General features: G+C 42.3%; 4 protein-coding genes across 5 annotated transcripts; 2 read left to right on the top strand and 2 right to left on the bottom strand.

Annotated features, from left to right (window-relative positions):
* Nucleotides 1-1,932: 1,932 nt before the first annotated feature.
* On the bottom strand, nucleotides 1,933-6,320 carry LOC6505110. 2 transcript variants are annotated; one of them, XM_014904811.3, is made up of 3 exons: nucleotides 5,251-6,320; nucleotides 3,869-4,450; nucleotides 1,933-2,625 (listed from the first exon to the last, which is right to left on the bottom strand). In XM_014904811.3, the coding sequence occupies exons 1-3, from the start codon at nucleotides 5,971-5,973 to the stop codon at nucleotides 2,056-2,058; spliced, it is 1,875 nt and encodes a 624-aa protein (XP_014760297.1). In that variant the 5' UTR covers nucleotides 5,974-6,320; the 3' UTR covers nucleotides 1,933-2,055. The 2 variants fall into 2 exon arrangements, with proteins under 2 accessions (XP_014760297.1, XP_001965439.1); XM_001965403.4 differs by having other exon boundaries at nucleotides 1,933-2,622; nucleotides 5,251-6,317.
* Nucleotides 6,321-8,008: 1,688 nt separating this feature from the next.
* On the top strand, nucleotides 8,009-9,638 carry LOC6505148 (glycerol-3-phosphate phosphatase). Its single transcript, XM_001965404.4, has 2 exons — nucleotides 8,009-8,822; nucleotides 8,897-9,638. The coding sequence occupies exons 1-2, from the start codon at nucleotides 8,433-8,435 to the stop codon at nucleotides 9,422-9,424; spliced, it is 918 nt and encodes a 305-aa protein (XP_001965440.1). The 5' UTR covers nucleotides 8,009-8,432; the 3' UTR covers nucleotides 9,425-9,638.
* Nucleotides 9,639-9,681: 43 nt separating this feature from the next.
* On the bottom strand, nucleotides 9,682-11,165 carry LOC6505109 (translation initiation factor eIF-2B subunit beta). The gene is made up of 5 exons (XM_001965405.4): nucleotides 10,984-11,165; nucleotides 10,839-10,925; nucleotides 10,325-10,781; nucleotides 9,880-10,265; nucleotides 9,682-9,820 (listed from the first exon to the last, which is right to left on the bottom strand). The coding sequence occupies exons 1-5, from the start codon at nucleotides 11,037-11,039 to the stop codon at nucleotides 9,748-9,750; spliced, it is 1,059 nt and encodes a 352-aa protein (XP_001965441.1). The 5' UTR covers nucleotides 11,040-11,165; the 3' UTR covers nucleotides 9,682-9,747.
* Nucleotides 11,166-11,724: 559 nt separating this feature from the next.
* Nucleotides 11,725-15,597, top strand: LOC6505149 (UDP-N-acetylglucosamine transporter). The gene is made up of 3 exons (XM_001965406.4): nucleotides 11,725-12,180; nucleotides 12,310-12,429; nucleotides 13,962-15,597. The coding sequence occupies exons 1-3, from the start codon at nucleotides 12,168-12,170 to the stop codon at nucleotides 14,897-14,899; spliced, it is 1,071 nt and encodes a 356-aa protein (XP_001965442.2). The 5' UTR covers nucleotides 11,725-12,167; the 3' UTR covers nucleotides 14,900-15,597.
* Nucleotides 15,598-16,198: the final 601 nt, after the last annotated feature.

Here is a 16,198-nt window from a genome sequence, read left to right as displayed (position 1 = left end):
AAATCGTCTAAGACACTCCGCTGGAAGATCGGATCAGAATTGGGGAAGATATAGCCAAATCCCTGGGCCAAACAGGGGAAAACCTCATTTCAAGGGATCCCATGGGGAAAAATGTGGAAAAAATTGAAAAAAAATTCCGTTTCAGGGTTTTGATGCAGAATGACGGGGAATAGTTCCAGAAATCGTCTAAGACACTCCGCTTGAGGATCGGATGAGAATTGGGGAAGATATAGCCAAATCTCTTGGCCATACAGGGGAAAACCTCATTTCAAGGGATCCCATGGGGAAAAATGTGGAAAAAATTGAAAAAATATTCCGTGTCAGGATTTTGATGCAGAGTGACGGGGAATAGTTCCAGAAATCGTCTAAGGCACTCCGCTTGAGGATCGGATGAGAATTGGGGAAGATATAGCCAAATCCCTGGGCCAAACAGGGGAAAACCTCATTTCAAGGGATCCCATGGGGAAAAATGTGGAAAAAATTGAAAAAATATTCCGTGTCAGGATTTTGATGCAGAATGACGGGGAATAGTTCCAGAAATCGTCTAAGACACTCCGCTTGAGGATCGGATCAGAATTGGGGAAGATATAGCCAAATCCCTGGGCCATACAGGGGAAAACCTCATTTCAAGGGATTCCATGGGGAAAAATGTGGAAAAAATTGAAAAAATATTCCGTGTCAGGATTTTGATGCAGAATGACGGGGAATAGTTCCAGAAATCGTCTAAGACACTCCGCTGGAAGATCGGATCAGAATTGGGGAAGATATAGCCAAATCCCTGGGCCAAACAGGGGAAAACCTCATTTCAAGGGATCCCATGGGGAAAAATGTGGAAAAAATTGAAAAAATATTCCGTGTCAGGATTTTGATGCAGAGTGACGGGGAATAGTTCCAGAAATCGTCTAAGACACTCCGCTGGAAGATCGGATCAGAATTGGGGAAGATATAGCCAAATCCCTGGGCCATACAGGGGAAAACCTCATTTCAAGGGATCCCATGGGGAAAAATGTGGAAAAAATTTAAAAAATATTCCGTGTCAGGATTTTGATGCAGAATGACGGGGAATAGTTCCAGAAATCGTCTAAGACACTCCTCTTGAGGATCGGATCAGAATTGGGGAAGATATAGCCAAATCCCTGGGCCATACAGGGGAAAACCTCATTTCAAGGGATCCCATGGGGAAAAATGTGGAAAAAATTGAAAAAATATTCCGTGTCAGGATTTTGATGCAGAATGACGGGGAATAGTTCCAGAAATCGTCTAAGACACTCCGCTTAAGGATCGGATCAGAATTGGGGAAGATATAGCCAAATCTCTGGGCCAAACAGGGGAAAACCTCATTTCAAGGGATCCCATGGGGAAAAATGTGGAAAAAATTGAAAAAATATTCCGTGTCAGGATTTTGATGCAGAGTGACGGGGAATAGTTCCAGAAATCGTCTAAGGCACTCCGCTTGAGGATCGGATGAGAATTGGGGAAGATATAGCCAAATCCCTGGGCCAAACAGGGGAAAACCTCATTTCAAGGGATCCCATGGGGAAAAATGTGGAAAAAATTGAAAAATATTCCGTGTCAGGATTTTGATGCAGAATGACGGGGAATAGTTCCAGAAATCGTCTAAGACACTCCGCTTGAGGATCGGATCAGAATTGGGGAAGATATAGCCAAATCCCTGGGCCATACAGGGGAAAACCTCATTTCAAGGGATTCCATGGGGAAAAATGTGGAAAAAATTGAAAAAATATTCCGTGTCAGGATTTTGATGCAGAATGACGGGGAATAGTTCCAGAAATCGTTAAAGACACTCCGCTGGATGATCGGAAAAGAACTGGGGAAGATATAGCCAAATCCCTGGACCATACAGGGGAAAATCCCAAGTCAAATGGATCTGATCAGGAAAAATATAGAAAAAAAGATGCAGAATGAATTTTTTAGTTGCTACATATATTTTTTATTATTTTTTTAAGTATACATTGTAATTATTTACATATATTTTTTTTTTTTACCGTTAATCTGAACACAGAATAAAAAAAAAAGGGAAAACGTATGCAATCACTAGTTACCGTTGGCTTGAACCGGAGAGGAAGGCCCACTGGATATGGCCGCCTTGGAGGACTTTTTGGAAAAGGGACGCATCTCCACGATGTCCGCCTTCAGAGCCCGGAAGCTCTTCCGAAGCGAATCGGACACCTTCTTCGTATAACTGGTACTGTTGCTACACAGGGAGAGCTTGTCATCGCCGTGTCCGTTTCTCAGGACATCACTGGCCAGCGGACGCAGTTCATCCTGATCCGGAGTGTTGGCTGTCTCGTTAAGAGTATTTCTCAGATACTTCCGATTGAAATGGAGCTGGGGTGTACCCCATTTTCTCTCGATTTCCGGGGTCTCCTCCTCTAGATTGGTGGAGGAACTGCCATCCGTGGGAGTCTCGGCAGCCACTATCTCACCCATGGCCTCCTTGTAGGTCCGGGTGATGATCATGCTGGTCGGCACGCTTTTCCCATTGACGCCCACTATCTTGGTCGGATCGTGGTCCACTGGCTGGGGTGGAAGACTCTGCCGTGGAGGTTTCGCCCTACGTGGCGACTTCACCTCCAGGACATTGACACGATAGTGAAGGATCTGCTGAAAGTAATTTTTTTTTAAATCATAACTTTAATTTAACGTTTTTTTAAGTTAAAATTTTCAAATTTAAAATTCTATTTAGTGTTGGTAAACGCGCAAAGCCCTCTGTTAAGCCTGGCTCCTGTTCTGTTAACCGATCGGGTTATTCTTTCGCTTCCGTGTTTCCACGTGTTTTGTGTTTTTTTTTTTTAAGTTTTTGCTTGTTTCTTAAGTGTTTTTAAACAATATTTAATTATAAATAATTATTAACTCGTTCTCTTTAATGGAGAAACTAATCAAATGCTTTTGTGATTTAATTTTTAGTGCCTAGTTCAAATATCGTTTCTGCCGTTAAAAAAGTGTTGAAAGTGTAATAAATAATAGTTTCTCTATAAAATTTAAGCTTCTAAATATAGTTTTTGAGTGAAATTCTTAAAATATTATGAAGTTCAAGAAAAGTGCTCCCTCTCGCGGAAGAATGTAGAAAGAATGAAGGATTGTAAAAATGTTCATCAACTGTACATCAAATGGATGTAAAAACTATGTAATATGTAAGTCGCTTGCTTATTTTATATTTCCTCATAATTTATTATTTAATATTTATTTTTAAATGTTTATTTTCTGTTCGTCATTAATGAATTCCCGAATGTGGCTAAGAATTATTATTATTTTTACCTGCCCAGTACCTGATACCTGATTAGCTTCAATATTTATTTCCAGATAATGGGCGATATTTCTTATCAATGTGCAAATTTATTTATTTTCCAGAGAACTTGCGGGTCCCGGGTCTAGTTCTTGGGAATAAAAATGCAGATCCACTGTCAAAAATTAGTTAGTCCTTGATTTAAAGGAATGAGATAATGATATGACTAAAATATATTTTAATTTTTAAATTTTAGGAACCTTTTTTTTTGAAAAATTATGATAAATGAGCTCTATAAGTTCCCATTTTAAACCTTATTCTTCTAAGAATCGCTATTATTTTATAAATTATCCCCAAAATCCTGTTTCTGATTAGTTTTTGTAAAGTTTTTTGATTAAAATATTTTATTTTTTAGATTTCTAATACTATCCTGAGATCTTAAGATCTTGAAAACGCTTTCAATCTTATAGAAATCCCCTAAAAAATAGATCTTCCTACAAAACAATACCCCAATTCCTTCCAAAATTCCTCTTAAAACTATTATTTTTTGAATATTTCGGAAACTTTCTTTTTAAAGAACAAAAAATAACTATAATTCTTGGAGATCCCTTCCGAACTTACCTTATCCTGATCCACAAAACGAGTCAGATCCGTCAGTGGAATACTGACACAAGTGCCCTCGAGGAGGATGTCCTTGTCGTATTCGCTGTGAACGGGAAACTTCTGGGTCATGGAGAGAGCCTCGTTGTCCGGATGCAGGATGGTGACCTCGTAGGCGTAGTTGTACTTGCTGTCCCGCCGGTTCGAGGTGCAGGTCATGGTGAAGAGGATGCGCTGACGGTCGTGGATCTCATAGAAGTTGAACATCTCGTCGTGGGCCTGGAAGACATAGTAGCCGGTGAGGGGCTTCCGGCGGATAGCCATTTCCCACACCAGATCCGCGGTGGTGGCGCGGAAGAGCCGATCGCCGTGCTGCTCCTCCAGATGCTCCTTCCACTGGACTTCGCGTCCCTGCCACCGGCACTCGCCCCAAACCCGGCCCATGAAGCACTTCATCGGCTTGTAGATGCACTGCTGTTCGTGCCAGGGTAGCAGCACCACTGGCATCCGCACCTGGCAGCCGCCGGAGGCGTGGCCGCAGCGGAAGTGCGCCTTGGCGCACAACGCCTCCACGGTCAGGGAGCGGGAGGTGGTAAAGGGTTCCTGGGTGGGAAAAATAATATTTATTAGGTTTTGAGTCAAAATAGTGTTGGTTAATGTTGAAAAAAGTTCTAAACTCGCGGACAGACGGACAAAATTGTTATTTTTTAATCTTTAAGGCTCGGGATCTTGAAGTTTTTGGGTGTCCAGTGGTTCTAAACTTGTTTCTAGCTCTTTGAAGAATGTTTTCCTTCTTTTCAAACAAAAAATACTTAAAAGAAAGCTTTTAAACTCGCGGACACTGCGGACAGACGGACAAAATAAATTAAAAATTTTTGATATTAGAGGCTCTATACTTTTTTTAAACTTTTTAAATGATGTTTTCCTTCTTTGGAAACAAAAATATACTTCAATAAAAGATTTTTAACTCGCGGACAGTGCGGACAGACGGACAAAATCTGTACTTTATTGCCTCCAAGTCTCTGATTCCATCAATTCCTGTCTATAAACCCACTCTTCTTATTTTAGAGACCCCCTTAAATACCAGATAGTACCAGTTTTGAAGTTATATAACCCCCAATACCCCAGTGGACAGAGGGACAAGCGGACAGGGCCATTATATCATAATTTACAGACTGGCAGATAGTGCAGTTGCCCGTGAAATTGATTAGAGAGGAGGGTGCCTCTCCTCTGTCTCATTGATCCCTCTGCCTCCCAGTCCACCCCCCCAATGATGTCAATCTCCGGCTAATTTCTGTTTGGCTTCCACTTACTTCGGACGTCACTAGATAAGGCCTTTAAGAATGGCCGGCTATTGATAGCCTCCCGAAAGGCGAGATATCCGCCCTGACGTCAATTTTTACCTTGCACAGTGGACACATGAGAAGGATCCGGGTGCACTGCTCGCAGACACTGTGCCCGCTCTTGCAGAGCAGCACGGGCGCCTTCATCGCTCCGGCACATCCCGGACAGCGCAGCTCCTCGATCAGACCCTCGTAGTGCCGGGCGGAAATGGTGGCCGTCGACGACTCCTCCACGGAATTCTCCGCCACAGTACCACTGGATGTTACGGATTTTGTGGGAGTATCGATGACCACGCCCTCGGTCAGACTCTGGCGGAGCAGGGAGCTGCTCTCGGGCGTGAAGCCGCCATTGATGGAGGGACTCCTGCCATCCCCGGATCCGATGCTCCGGGTGCGGGAGAGCATGGGTGGCTTGGGCGGTGGGGAGAGCGGAGATCGCAGGGTCACCACACTGGGACTGGGCAAGGTGGCGTATTTGACGTTCAGGCTGAGGCTGCTGGGTGGCTGGGGTTTCTCCACTTTCTCCACCTTCTCCTCCACCTTGTCTGCCTCTGGCTTCTCCGGGATCTCCTCCAGATCCTTTAGATTCTTCTCCAGCTCCTCCTCCTCCTTTTTGTCATTACCATTGCCGTTCTCCAGTTTGCCATTCTCCTCCGGACTCCCCTCCTCGTTGATGGTGCTCTTGAGGAAGATCCGGCGCTGCTCGTTGATCTGCTCGATGGTCTTCAGTTGGCCCAGAATCTTCAGCTGGCCGGGATCCGACTCCAGAGTGCTATCAGCCATGTTTCAAACAGAACTATTGTGTAACCGGGCGGGAGGGACAGTTCCTCAGTGCTCGGTGGCCAGAATGTATGTCTTTCTGAACTCGAAGAGCACACCGAGCGAGTACTTGGCACTTGGCACTTGGCGCACAACCCGTATCTTATCTGGGCTGCGAGAGACCGCCTAACTAAACTAGCTGGTCTGGCAATCGATTTGGAACCGCGATATACACTCTTTACCCGTTTTAGACACACACTCTGACACAGTCGGACTCATCCGGAGGAGAGTACGGACTGGGGACCACCACCGACTCGACTCTTCCGGACACTGTCGGGCCCCAATGGTGAAATGTTGCATTTGAATCTGAATTATTGGCCATTTGTGGTTTCCTTCTTCGGCTTCTTAGCCCTTCTGGCTTCTGGCTTTCGCTTCCAGCCCGTTTTGGGGCCACCAACTGCCGCAGCAATCAATGTCAAGGTGTTGATGTGTGGCTCGAGGGTGGTTGCCCATTTCCCCACAGTAGAGCCTCCCTAAAGTGCACTTGCTGATTTTTTGAAGAATACTTTGGTTTAGGGCATGTTTTTGATCCCCTTTTCAGTATTTTTTGGTTCAAAAACTCAGTGTTTTCAATAAAACTACATTTTTTGTTTCGAAAAATCCTTTTTTGAAACATATTTCTTTGAAAAATCTAAAACGTAATGATCTTTTCGCAATTTTTTATTTTTTAAAATATATTTTTGATGGTTCTCTATTCCTTTTTCACTATATATTGTTTCAAAACTACAGTTTTTATTTCAAAAAGACCATTTTTGAAAGATATCCGATATATCGTTAAAAAATCTAAAATAAATTATCATATTTTGAACTAAGAATGATATTTTTTAAAGCTTTTTATTCGTTTCTGTTTATTTTTTGTTTTAAAAATACAGTTTTTTCTTTAAAACTAACGTATTTGTTTCAAAAACTACTTTTTGGAAAGATATCTGTTCAAAAAATCTAAAAAGTAAAAAGTTTTTTAAATAAATCTCAAAAATTAAATATTTTTTTAAATATTTTCCACAAAAATGATATTAAATGTTTGTATATATATTTAAGAATATAGATTTAAGATTCTAAATCTTAAGAAATACAAACTAAATCGTTTTTTAAAGTAAACTGGCGCTGACTTTAATTTAATTTAGTTTTTTTATAAAGAAAAGTTTCTTAAACTAAAACTTAAAAATAAATAAATACTATATGATTATATAATGGTTAAAATATATTCTTTAGATATTCCTACTATTTTTTTCAAGTGCACTGTCAAATTATAAAGAAAAGAACCCCTAATTCGTATAAATAATATAAACCTTTATGGATCCAGATAAGATATAAAAAGGTGGAACTATCACATGGGTCATACATGAAACGATCCATAAGAGAGAGACTGGTTCTTGATGTCGAGGGCTCACTGTAGTTGCTGGGGGCATGTAATAGTTATAAGTACGATGGGGACAAGCAATGAGCGACAAACAACAGCACTCGACGATGTAAACAAAAATGCCAAGGCAGCAATCGATATTCCACAGGTATTATGGTGTTTTTATTTATTTATTACCTAAAAGATTCAGATTTTATATTTTAAATTGGTAAATAAAGGGTATATTTATAATATTTAATGACTAGAAATATTTTTTAATATCGATTTCAAGTCTTTGAAATATAAGTTTCAAAGAAAAGTAATTTTTTCCCATTTTTTTTTTTAATTTTTTAATTTAAGGCTCTAATTATAAGATTTAGTTTTCATTTTGAGATATAATAATTGAATCTTTTCTTGAAATATATTTTTAAGGATTTTCTTAAATAATTTCCTTAAAAAAATCATCAAAATTTAAAAAAAAATCGAACTCGTGCCTAGAAAAATGTGTCTCAAAAAAGAGTTTTTGAAATAAAACACTCCATAAAAGACTCCCCTGGCTCCCAGACTTGGTTAAAAATTAAAATATAAAATATTTATTATTTAAATATAATATTTCCTCTAAAAAATAAAAGACAAACCCCACCCCCACTCTTCCCCCCTTTTGGATAAAAAAAATATTTCATATACAGGAAATATTTCGCGCCTCAAGACATCGTTTGTCTTTCTATTCACAGTCTTTTTAAGATTTTTGTTTTATGGAATGGACTGAGAGTCCCCAGATCCACTTCCTCCATAGCCAGACAGCCACTGCCGTAGGGTGGCATCTATTTACATACGGAATCTTATCGGAGAAGCCACTCGCTCGGCGCGGGCTCACTAGTTAGCTAAATCGTGTAATCAAAGATACTAAGAGGCGGAAAGAGCTTCAGGAGGAGGAAGAGGTGGAACAAGAGGAGCAGGAGGAGCAGGAGGAGGAACAGTAGTCAAGTCCAATGTCAATGCGTTGACATTGAAGGTTAAATGTACGGCCGTTCAGTTCGCTGGCGAATTTCCGTGCGCGCGCAACACTTCCAGCATCTCCGACATGGCACCACCGCGTCACATCCTCAAGCTGAGCCGCGAGGAGCAGCGCCAGTTCATCAACTCCTTCGACATGGTCATCAGTGACTGTGATGGAGTGGTGTGGCTCCTTGTTGGATGGATTCCCGGCACGGGTGCGGCCGTAAATGCCCTAAAAGCTGCCGGGAAACAGATCAAGTTCGTGTCCAACAATAGCTTCCGATCGGAGGCGGATTACATGGAGAATTTCCGGCATATTGGCGCCCAGAATGTACAAGAGGACGATGTCGTTCATCCGGTGAAGACCATTGTGCGGTATCTGCAGAAGCACAATCCCGGGGAGAGGGTCTACTCCCTCATGTCCTTGGAGGCGAACGAAACGTTGCGTAAGCACAACATCGAATACGAGTCCTTGGTGGGTAATAGCAGGACTTCCTATCTAAAAATAGTATTTAATTATTGATTTTTTTTTTGTTGGCTGGGATGTAGAACATCAAGGAGCACCTGACGGCCGCCACGCTGGTGAACTACCTGGCCATTGAGAAGCCGGTGGGTGCAGTGCTCTTCGACATCCACCTGGACATGTCGTATGTGGAGCTGGCCAAGGCCATCCGGCACTTGCAGGAGAATCCCGACTGCAAGCTAATAGCCGGAGGGAGTGATGTGATTATGCCGCTGGCGGAGAACCTCAATGTGGCCGGATTCTTTGACTTTTTGGAGCATGTGAAGCGGTATACGGGCCGGGAGGCCACCTTCCTGGGCAAGCCGTCGCCCATTCTCGGCGAGATGTTTGGTGAAATGTTCGAGATCGGAGAGCCAAAGCGTTGCATCTTCATTGGGGATACACTCGTGCAAGATGTTCAGTTCGGGAAGTCCTGTGGCTTTCAGTCCCTGCTCGTCCTGAGCGGCTGCCTCACCAAGGAGGACATGCTGAACGCTCCGGTAGATGCCCAGCCGGACTACTATGCCGATAGCCTGGCCGATTTCACGCAATTGCTGGAGAATCTGAAGGAGTAGGGGCATCTCTGTCCCTTTCTTGTTGGGCGTTGGAACAGAAAACTAAATAGAAACCGAACCACCGCTTGAAAAAAAACAATATTTCAAAAATCAAGTACAAATGTTGTCCGAAAATCATCATCTCTTCAGAGTCCTGCACAAGCCGCGATGATTTTGATAGAATTCTGTTCAAAATACATTAGTAACTAATAAAGGAGTTTAGCTTAAAGGTTAATAGTGTCCTTGAAAGATCCTTTTTGAAGAAAAGAAAGACAGCCTTTGAGAGACAGCCTTTATTGGTTGGATTTTTTTGCTTAAAAAAAAAAGGCAGTAACAAGCAGGACTTAGATTTCCAGATCCTCTGGATGATACAGTTCCGTTAGAAGGCGATAAACGTACGAAGGGGCGTGGCCACCACTAAGAAACACATAAAAATTAAATCAGAAAATCAGAAATTGAAAGAGAGTGCCACTCACGTGTTGGAAATGAAGAGGGTGACCAGCTCGGGCGGAACATAATCGAACATGGGACTGTAGACTTTGGCCTCGCGCGCCGGTATCGAATCGTAGGGTATCACATCCTCGGCACAGCCCACCATGTTGAAGGCATCCTGTTCGCAGAGGTGCAGCGGCGATAGCTTGTACATCGGCGCCAGGACGATGACCGGCACGGAGTAGTGCTTGGCCGCCAGGGCCACTGTGTAGGCGCCGCACGCCGCTCGCAGGCCCCCATTGGCCAGGACACTGTGCGTTCCGATGATCACTTTGTTGACGCGCGACATCATCGCGAAGATGGCCGCATCCGGGATGACGATAATCTCAACATTCTTCTCCCCCGCCAAGCTGGCTGCCAGATTGTGGCCCTGAAAGGGGGATACAAGTTAAAAGACTATCTAGGACCTCCTTGGGATGGGTAACTAACCCGGGAAGCCGGCGCACACTCGGCAACAATGATGGTGAGGAACTGACGCTTCTTGATCGCCCGCTTCAGGAAGTTCTCCACGGACCGGGAGTGGCCCAGCGTCAGGATGATCTCGGACGAGTGAATGTGCTCCTCGGCCTGGACGCAAATGTTCTCTGAGCTGGTCTCCAGCTCCGTTTCCACCTCCTGAAGATGGTCGAGGAGGGCCTCGCGCAGACCCTTCTGCGGCACCGAGTAGTCCACACTGACGTTGCTCTCGCTCGTCTGGGTGACCAGTTTGTGGAGCGAGAGGGAGGCTTGCGAGTCGTCGGCAAAGTGCTGGACCTTGGCCTGCAGCAGGTCGAACTCCTCGCGCGTCAGCTTGAGTATGCGGCGGGCGATGTTGGAGGTAACAGTTTCCTGGGGCAGAGCCGCCTGCAGGATCCGGCACTGGGCGCGCACTATTTGCATCAGGGCACTGGAAATAGGAGAGTTTAAGACTACAGAGTCCTTAATTACCCTGCGACCAGCTTACTCGGCATTCTGCCAGCTCTTGCTCATGATGATGTACTTGAATATGTCCAGTGTCTTGTTGGTAATGCTATAGGAGCCCTCGACCAGGCTGGAAGAAGATACAAGTTCATTATTCTGTCAATTTTTAGGACCTGCCTTGTCCCTACCCCACTTTGATGGCGTGGATCAGCTGGGTGACCTCCTTCAGCGGCTGTTCCTTCATTTTGACGTGGTCTGTTGCTCTGCTTTTCACAATAATCCACAAAAATTACCAACTTGTTTTCGTAAATATGCCACACGGCTGTTTGTTATCGATAACTTCGGGACTAGTGATGAGCAGCCGGTTATCGTATAAAACAGCTGACTGGTGTCACCACTATCGAAAGAGAGGGAAAGCTTGAGAAAAACAAACAAAAACACAAATTAAACATAAAAACATAAGCCGGTTGAGTACATAGATAATTTGAAGGTCAATATAGACGAAGTTTCATTATTCATTTAGTTTTTTATTTGTTTTATTTTGTATTTGTATTTTTATTTGTTTAAAATCGATTATTTCATTGAGGTCAGGTTTGTGTATTACCCTTAAAAAATAAACAATTATGGAAGCAATTGATTAAATAGAAGATATTTAAGAGATTCTTAGGGCGTATGGCTTAAAGTCTTATATTTTTATGGTTTTATAAACAATAAAATAAAAAAAAAAAGATTTTAAAGAGGATTTAAAATTGTTTAGTATTTAAAACTATATATGATAAAGTTATTTGTTTAAATTAAGCTAAAAATTTAAATGATTGGCTTTTTTAAACTTTTTTAACCGATTATCACGCCCCTATGTAGTGTGCCATCTCCAGTGCACATGCAATTGTTATCGAACTTGAGCAATAACAATAACAGCAATAAAAAAAACAACAACAAATATGGCCGATAAAAACTTGCCGCTGGGCAGGCTCTTCTTCTTTTTCGCCGCTTCTGCCGCAGCTCTGCCCGTCGTTGTCCGCTGCCCTCTGTCGCAGCGCCGAGCGCTCTGCCCCGAAGCTCCAGGGCCCCAACAGATTATTGTTTACGTGTCGCCGCAGCCGATTCTTCCGACTCGTCTTGCTAAAGCGGGACGCTTTCTTCTCCAAATCAGGATTTAAATCCGGAGTTTCCCGGTAGGATAGCCAAGAACCGTTACCCGGCAAGAAAGTACCGTTACCCGGCAAGGCACCAAATCAAACTAAAAAAATAATAAAAAAAATATAACAAAAGTTACTGCCAAAAAAAAGCAGCACTTGTTTGGTCTATTGTTTGCACCACAAAGTGGGCACAGCTGCTGGAGATCCGAATCCGAGAGAGAGAAAATCCGACAATGAACATACACAGTGAGTAGTGTGGAGTATGTGGAGTATGGAGCTCCCAACTCCCTACTCCCCCAGTTGGCATTCAACCCAAGACTGAGACACACATGTCCGTAATGCTGCTACCCGCACCCATCTCTTATCGCCCCACAGTGAACACCAACACCCTCAAGTACGTCAGCCTGCTGACTCTAACGCTCCAGAATGCCATCCTCGGACTGAGTATGCGGTATGCCAGGACCCGGCCCGGTGACATCTTTCTCAGTTCCACAGGTGAGTTGGAAGCCATCGCTCATCGAGTGTCTGGGAAGTTCATTCATCCAGGGGTCATGGGGAGCAGACGCACACGAGTCACCTGTCTTGAACTGGCTACCTGGCACTTGAACCATTCACGTGGCACCACCACCATCATAGCTATCACCATAGCGACCACCATCACCATCAGTAGAGGCAGTTGCTCTGGTTGAAGTCGCAGAATTGGAGAGGAAACTGATAAGAACCGACTGGCACTTCCGCAAGTGGCACCTACACCACTCCACTCTGCGCCACTTCCCCTAAAAACCCCCAACACACATTCGAGATAAAATTTTAAAATATTTGAGACATTTATGGCCTGGGTCTCTGTAGTTTCCTGGGTTCTGGATAGTCTGGTAGTTACTTCTCCTCATAAACAGGGAGAGTTATTACGGGGTTTGGTATTGGATATTATGATGAGGTATTCTACGGAGGCATTACAATGGAATTTATTGTCTTTTTTAGTGTTTTTTTTAGAGTTAGATAGAATACTTCAAGGGAGATGAGATCTTTAATGATCTATTATGATTTTTTCAAGAATAGATGGAATACTTTAAAGTAGATTTCTTATTAGTTTTTTATTATTTTAGGAAGTACTATGGACGTTCTTATAGGATTATTATACTGATATAGACTTTATTTTAGGAGTATTATGATTTTATAAAAATATAATAATACAAGAAATACTTTTAAAGGAAGTCTAGGAAGAAAAAAGATAATAGATTCATAGATCAGGACTTATAGACCTATCTATATAAAAAATATATTATTATTCACTATAAACTCTTAAAAATAAGGTAAGATAATGGTACTATCTATAGGAAAAAAATAGAATTGTGCTCTGGAAACTCTTAAAAGTAATTATTTTTTAATAATTTCTTATAGAAAAGTAATAGATTATGGTTATGGATCGGAATAGACCAATAGATCTGGACTAGATAGATGCGGACTTATAGATCTCGACTTGTAGATATAGATGACTTGGAGATATAGGTAGAGATACTATCTATAGGAAAGAAATATAATTATACACTGAAAACTGTTGAAAGTATAATTTTTAAATTTTTCTTATTGAAAAAGGTAATAGATCTGGACTTATAGACCTCGACTTGTAGATAGACCCATCCATAGAACCCACTAGTATTATGCATCCCATAATGCCCAGATTATTTCTCTCTCCACAATACTTTCTTATAGTATTTCTTACAGAACCCCCCAGTTCAATTAATCAAAGAAATTATAAAGATTATACACACTTCTTGAAGATCTCCGATAGTCGCACTTTAAATACAATATGACGCACTCCTCGAGTGCCTTTTCGGGGGGGGACCTGGGTTAACCAGAATTCCAGATAGAAGGGGCTTTCAACAGAAAATAACTCCATTGGACCTAATCTCCAATTGCGCCATGGGTTTATTGTTTGTTTCCCCTGTTTGGCGGGCCATTCCACGCCAGACTTTTATCTTCGGGCACTACGCCGTAATTGATTATCTTACGGCCGTATCTTTCAGCCGTGCTGATGGCCGAGTTCGCCAAGCTGATCACCTGCCTGTTCCTGGTCTTCAACGAGGAGGGCAAGGACGCCCAGAAGTTCATCCGCTCCCTGCACCGGACGATCATCGCCAATCCGGTGGACACTCTCAAGGTGTGCGTCCCCTCGCTCGTCTACATCGTCCAGAACAACCTGCTGTATGTTTCCGCCTCCCATCTGGATGCCGCCACCTACCAGGTCACCTACCAGCTGAAGATCCTCACAACAGCCATGTTCGCGGTGGTGATCCTTCGCCGGAAACTCCTCAACACCCAGTGGGGAGCGCTCCTCCTGCTCGTAATGGGCATTGTCCTCGTCCAGCTGGCCCAGACGGACGGACCGGCGAGTGGCAGCAGCAGTGGCACCTCCTCGCCCGCCGCCGGAGGATCGGGAGCGGCCGGAGCCCCCGAACAGAACCGTATGCTGGGACTGTGGGCCGCCCTGGGCGCATGCTTCCTATCCGGCTTTGCGGGCATCTACTTCGAGAAGATCCTGAAGGGAGCCGAGATCTCCGTTTGGATGCGGAATGTCCAGCTGAGTCTGCTGAGCATTCCGTTTGGGCTGCTCACCTGCTTCGTGAACGACGCCGGAAGGATCTACGACAGGGGCTTCTTCCACGGCTACGATGTGTTCGTGTGGTATCTGGTGCTCCTGCAGGCGGGCGGTGGACTCATCGTGGCTGTGGTGGTCAAGTATGCGGACAACATCCTGAAGGGATTCGCCACCTCGCTGGCCATCATCATATCGTGCGTGGCCTCCATCTACATCTTCGACTTCAACCTGACGCTGCAGTTCAGCTTCGGCGCTGCCCTCGTGATAGCCTCCATATTCCTCTACGGGTATGATCCCTCCAAGCAGGGCACCAAGCCGACTAGCATGCAGGGTCCTGACGAGGAGAAGCTCCTGCCGCGCGTCTAGTTGGTCCTGCGACCAGTTGGACCCGTCAACAGTATTTTGTCCAAAAGCACCAACAAATGTACTTGAACCCACCCACCCATCCATCCCCAATCCCCCCTCGTGCGTGTGCTTTGTGTGTGTTTGTAATATATATCGGATATCGGATATCAGATACTATATACTATCCTACATAGGATATATATATATGTTTTTTTTGAGAAAAGGATGCAAAGAGTCCATCTCTGGACTGATTCAAGTGGTTTTCTTAGCTACCAAGATTCCAGTAACGAAGGAAAACGCGCGGTTGTCTCTGTAAAAAATTAAATACTTAATATATATTACTATATAGCTAAAATCTAATTAGGACTAATGACTACAAATTGTTTAGAAATCTCTGAAAACGGCCTGCGAAAAAGTTCTCGTCTTTTTTCGTTATTATTAAATGTATTTTCGTCACCTACTTGGACAAGAAATGGCTTGAAACGGTCCTTCGAATTAGTTTTTTTTGCATTCCCACGAAAAAGTTGATGTTTTCATCCTAAATTGTGTAATTTTTGTTTGATTTTTGAAAGCAATACCCCTGTATTTAGTATTTAATTTTTGGGGAAAACTAAAAAATAATTATTTATGAGCAATACACAAAAATAAGTGTGATCTTTGCCAATTCTCAACACTTTTTTTCAAATTGTTTGAATAAAAAACGAAAACAAAATAGAAAATGCCAAGTTGTTTATATATTTTTATTTATTTTGGGGTTTAATTAAAAAAAAAAAGAAAATATAAATATTATAAAAGAAAAGATCTTTTAAAATAATGTTCTTAGTGAAGAACTAAAAAAAAACACTAAATAGCTTGTTTTTATTAAATAAGTTTAGTGTTTAGTTAAAAAATAAACTTAAAATAGCCAATTATCTTTTTTTTAGCGACGAAAAGTGCTGCACCAAATGCCTTTTTCAACCCACCCATAAATATATTTCTTGCTTTTTTTTTTTATATATTTTTTTATTTAACATTCAAGAAAGTAAAGAAATTAAAATAAACAAAATAAAAAATAAATTAAACTCTTTTTCACATTTAAATAAAAAATGTTTCTTCTTTCTGGATTTCCTTTCTAATTGGAAACTGGAAGATGATAAATAAATGACAAATTAAAAATTAAAGAACATTAAGTATTTAAAACTAAAGTCTTTTAAATTCTAAAAACAAAAAATGGCACTTATACCTTATATTTACATTTCATCCTAAATATAAAGCTAATAGTTGTTCTTTTTTTTTTAATATTAATTATAAATCTTAGAAATCATCTTCTGAACTTTGAAG

Source organism: Drosophila ananassae, chromosome XR (assembly GCF_017639315.1).
Source record: "Drosophila ananassae strain 14024-0371.13 chromosome XR, ASM1763931v2, whole genome shotgun sequence".
NCBI classification, from domain to species: Eukaryota; Metazoa; Arthropoda; class Insecta; order Diptera; family Drosophilidae; genus Drosophila; species Drosophila ananassae.
The sequence above is the reverse complement of the archived record's forward strand: the minus strand, read 5'-3'. Positions and strand labels throughout refer to the sequence as shown.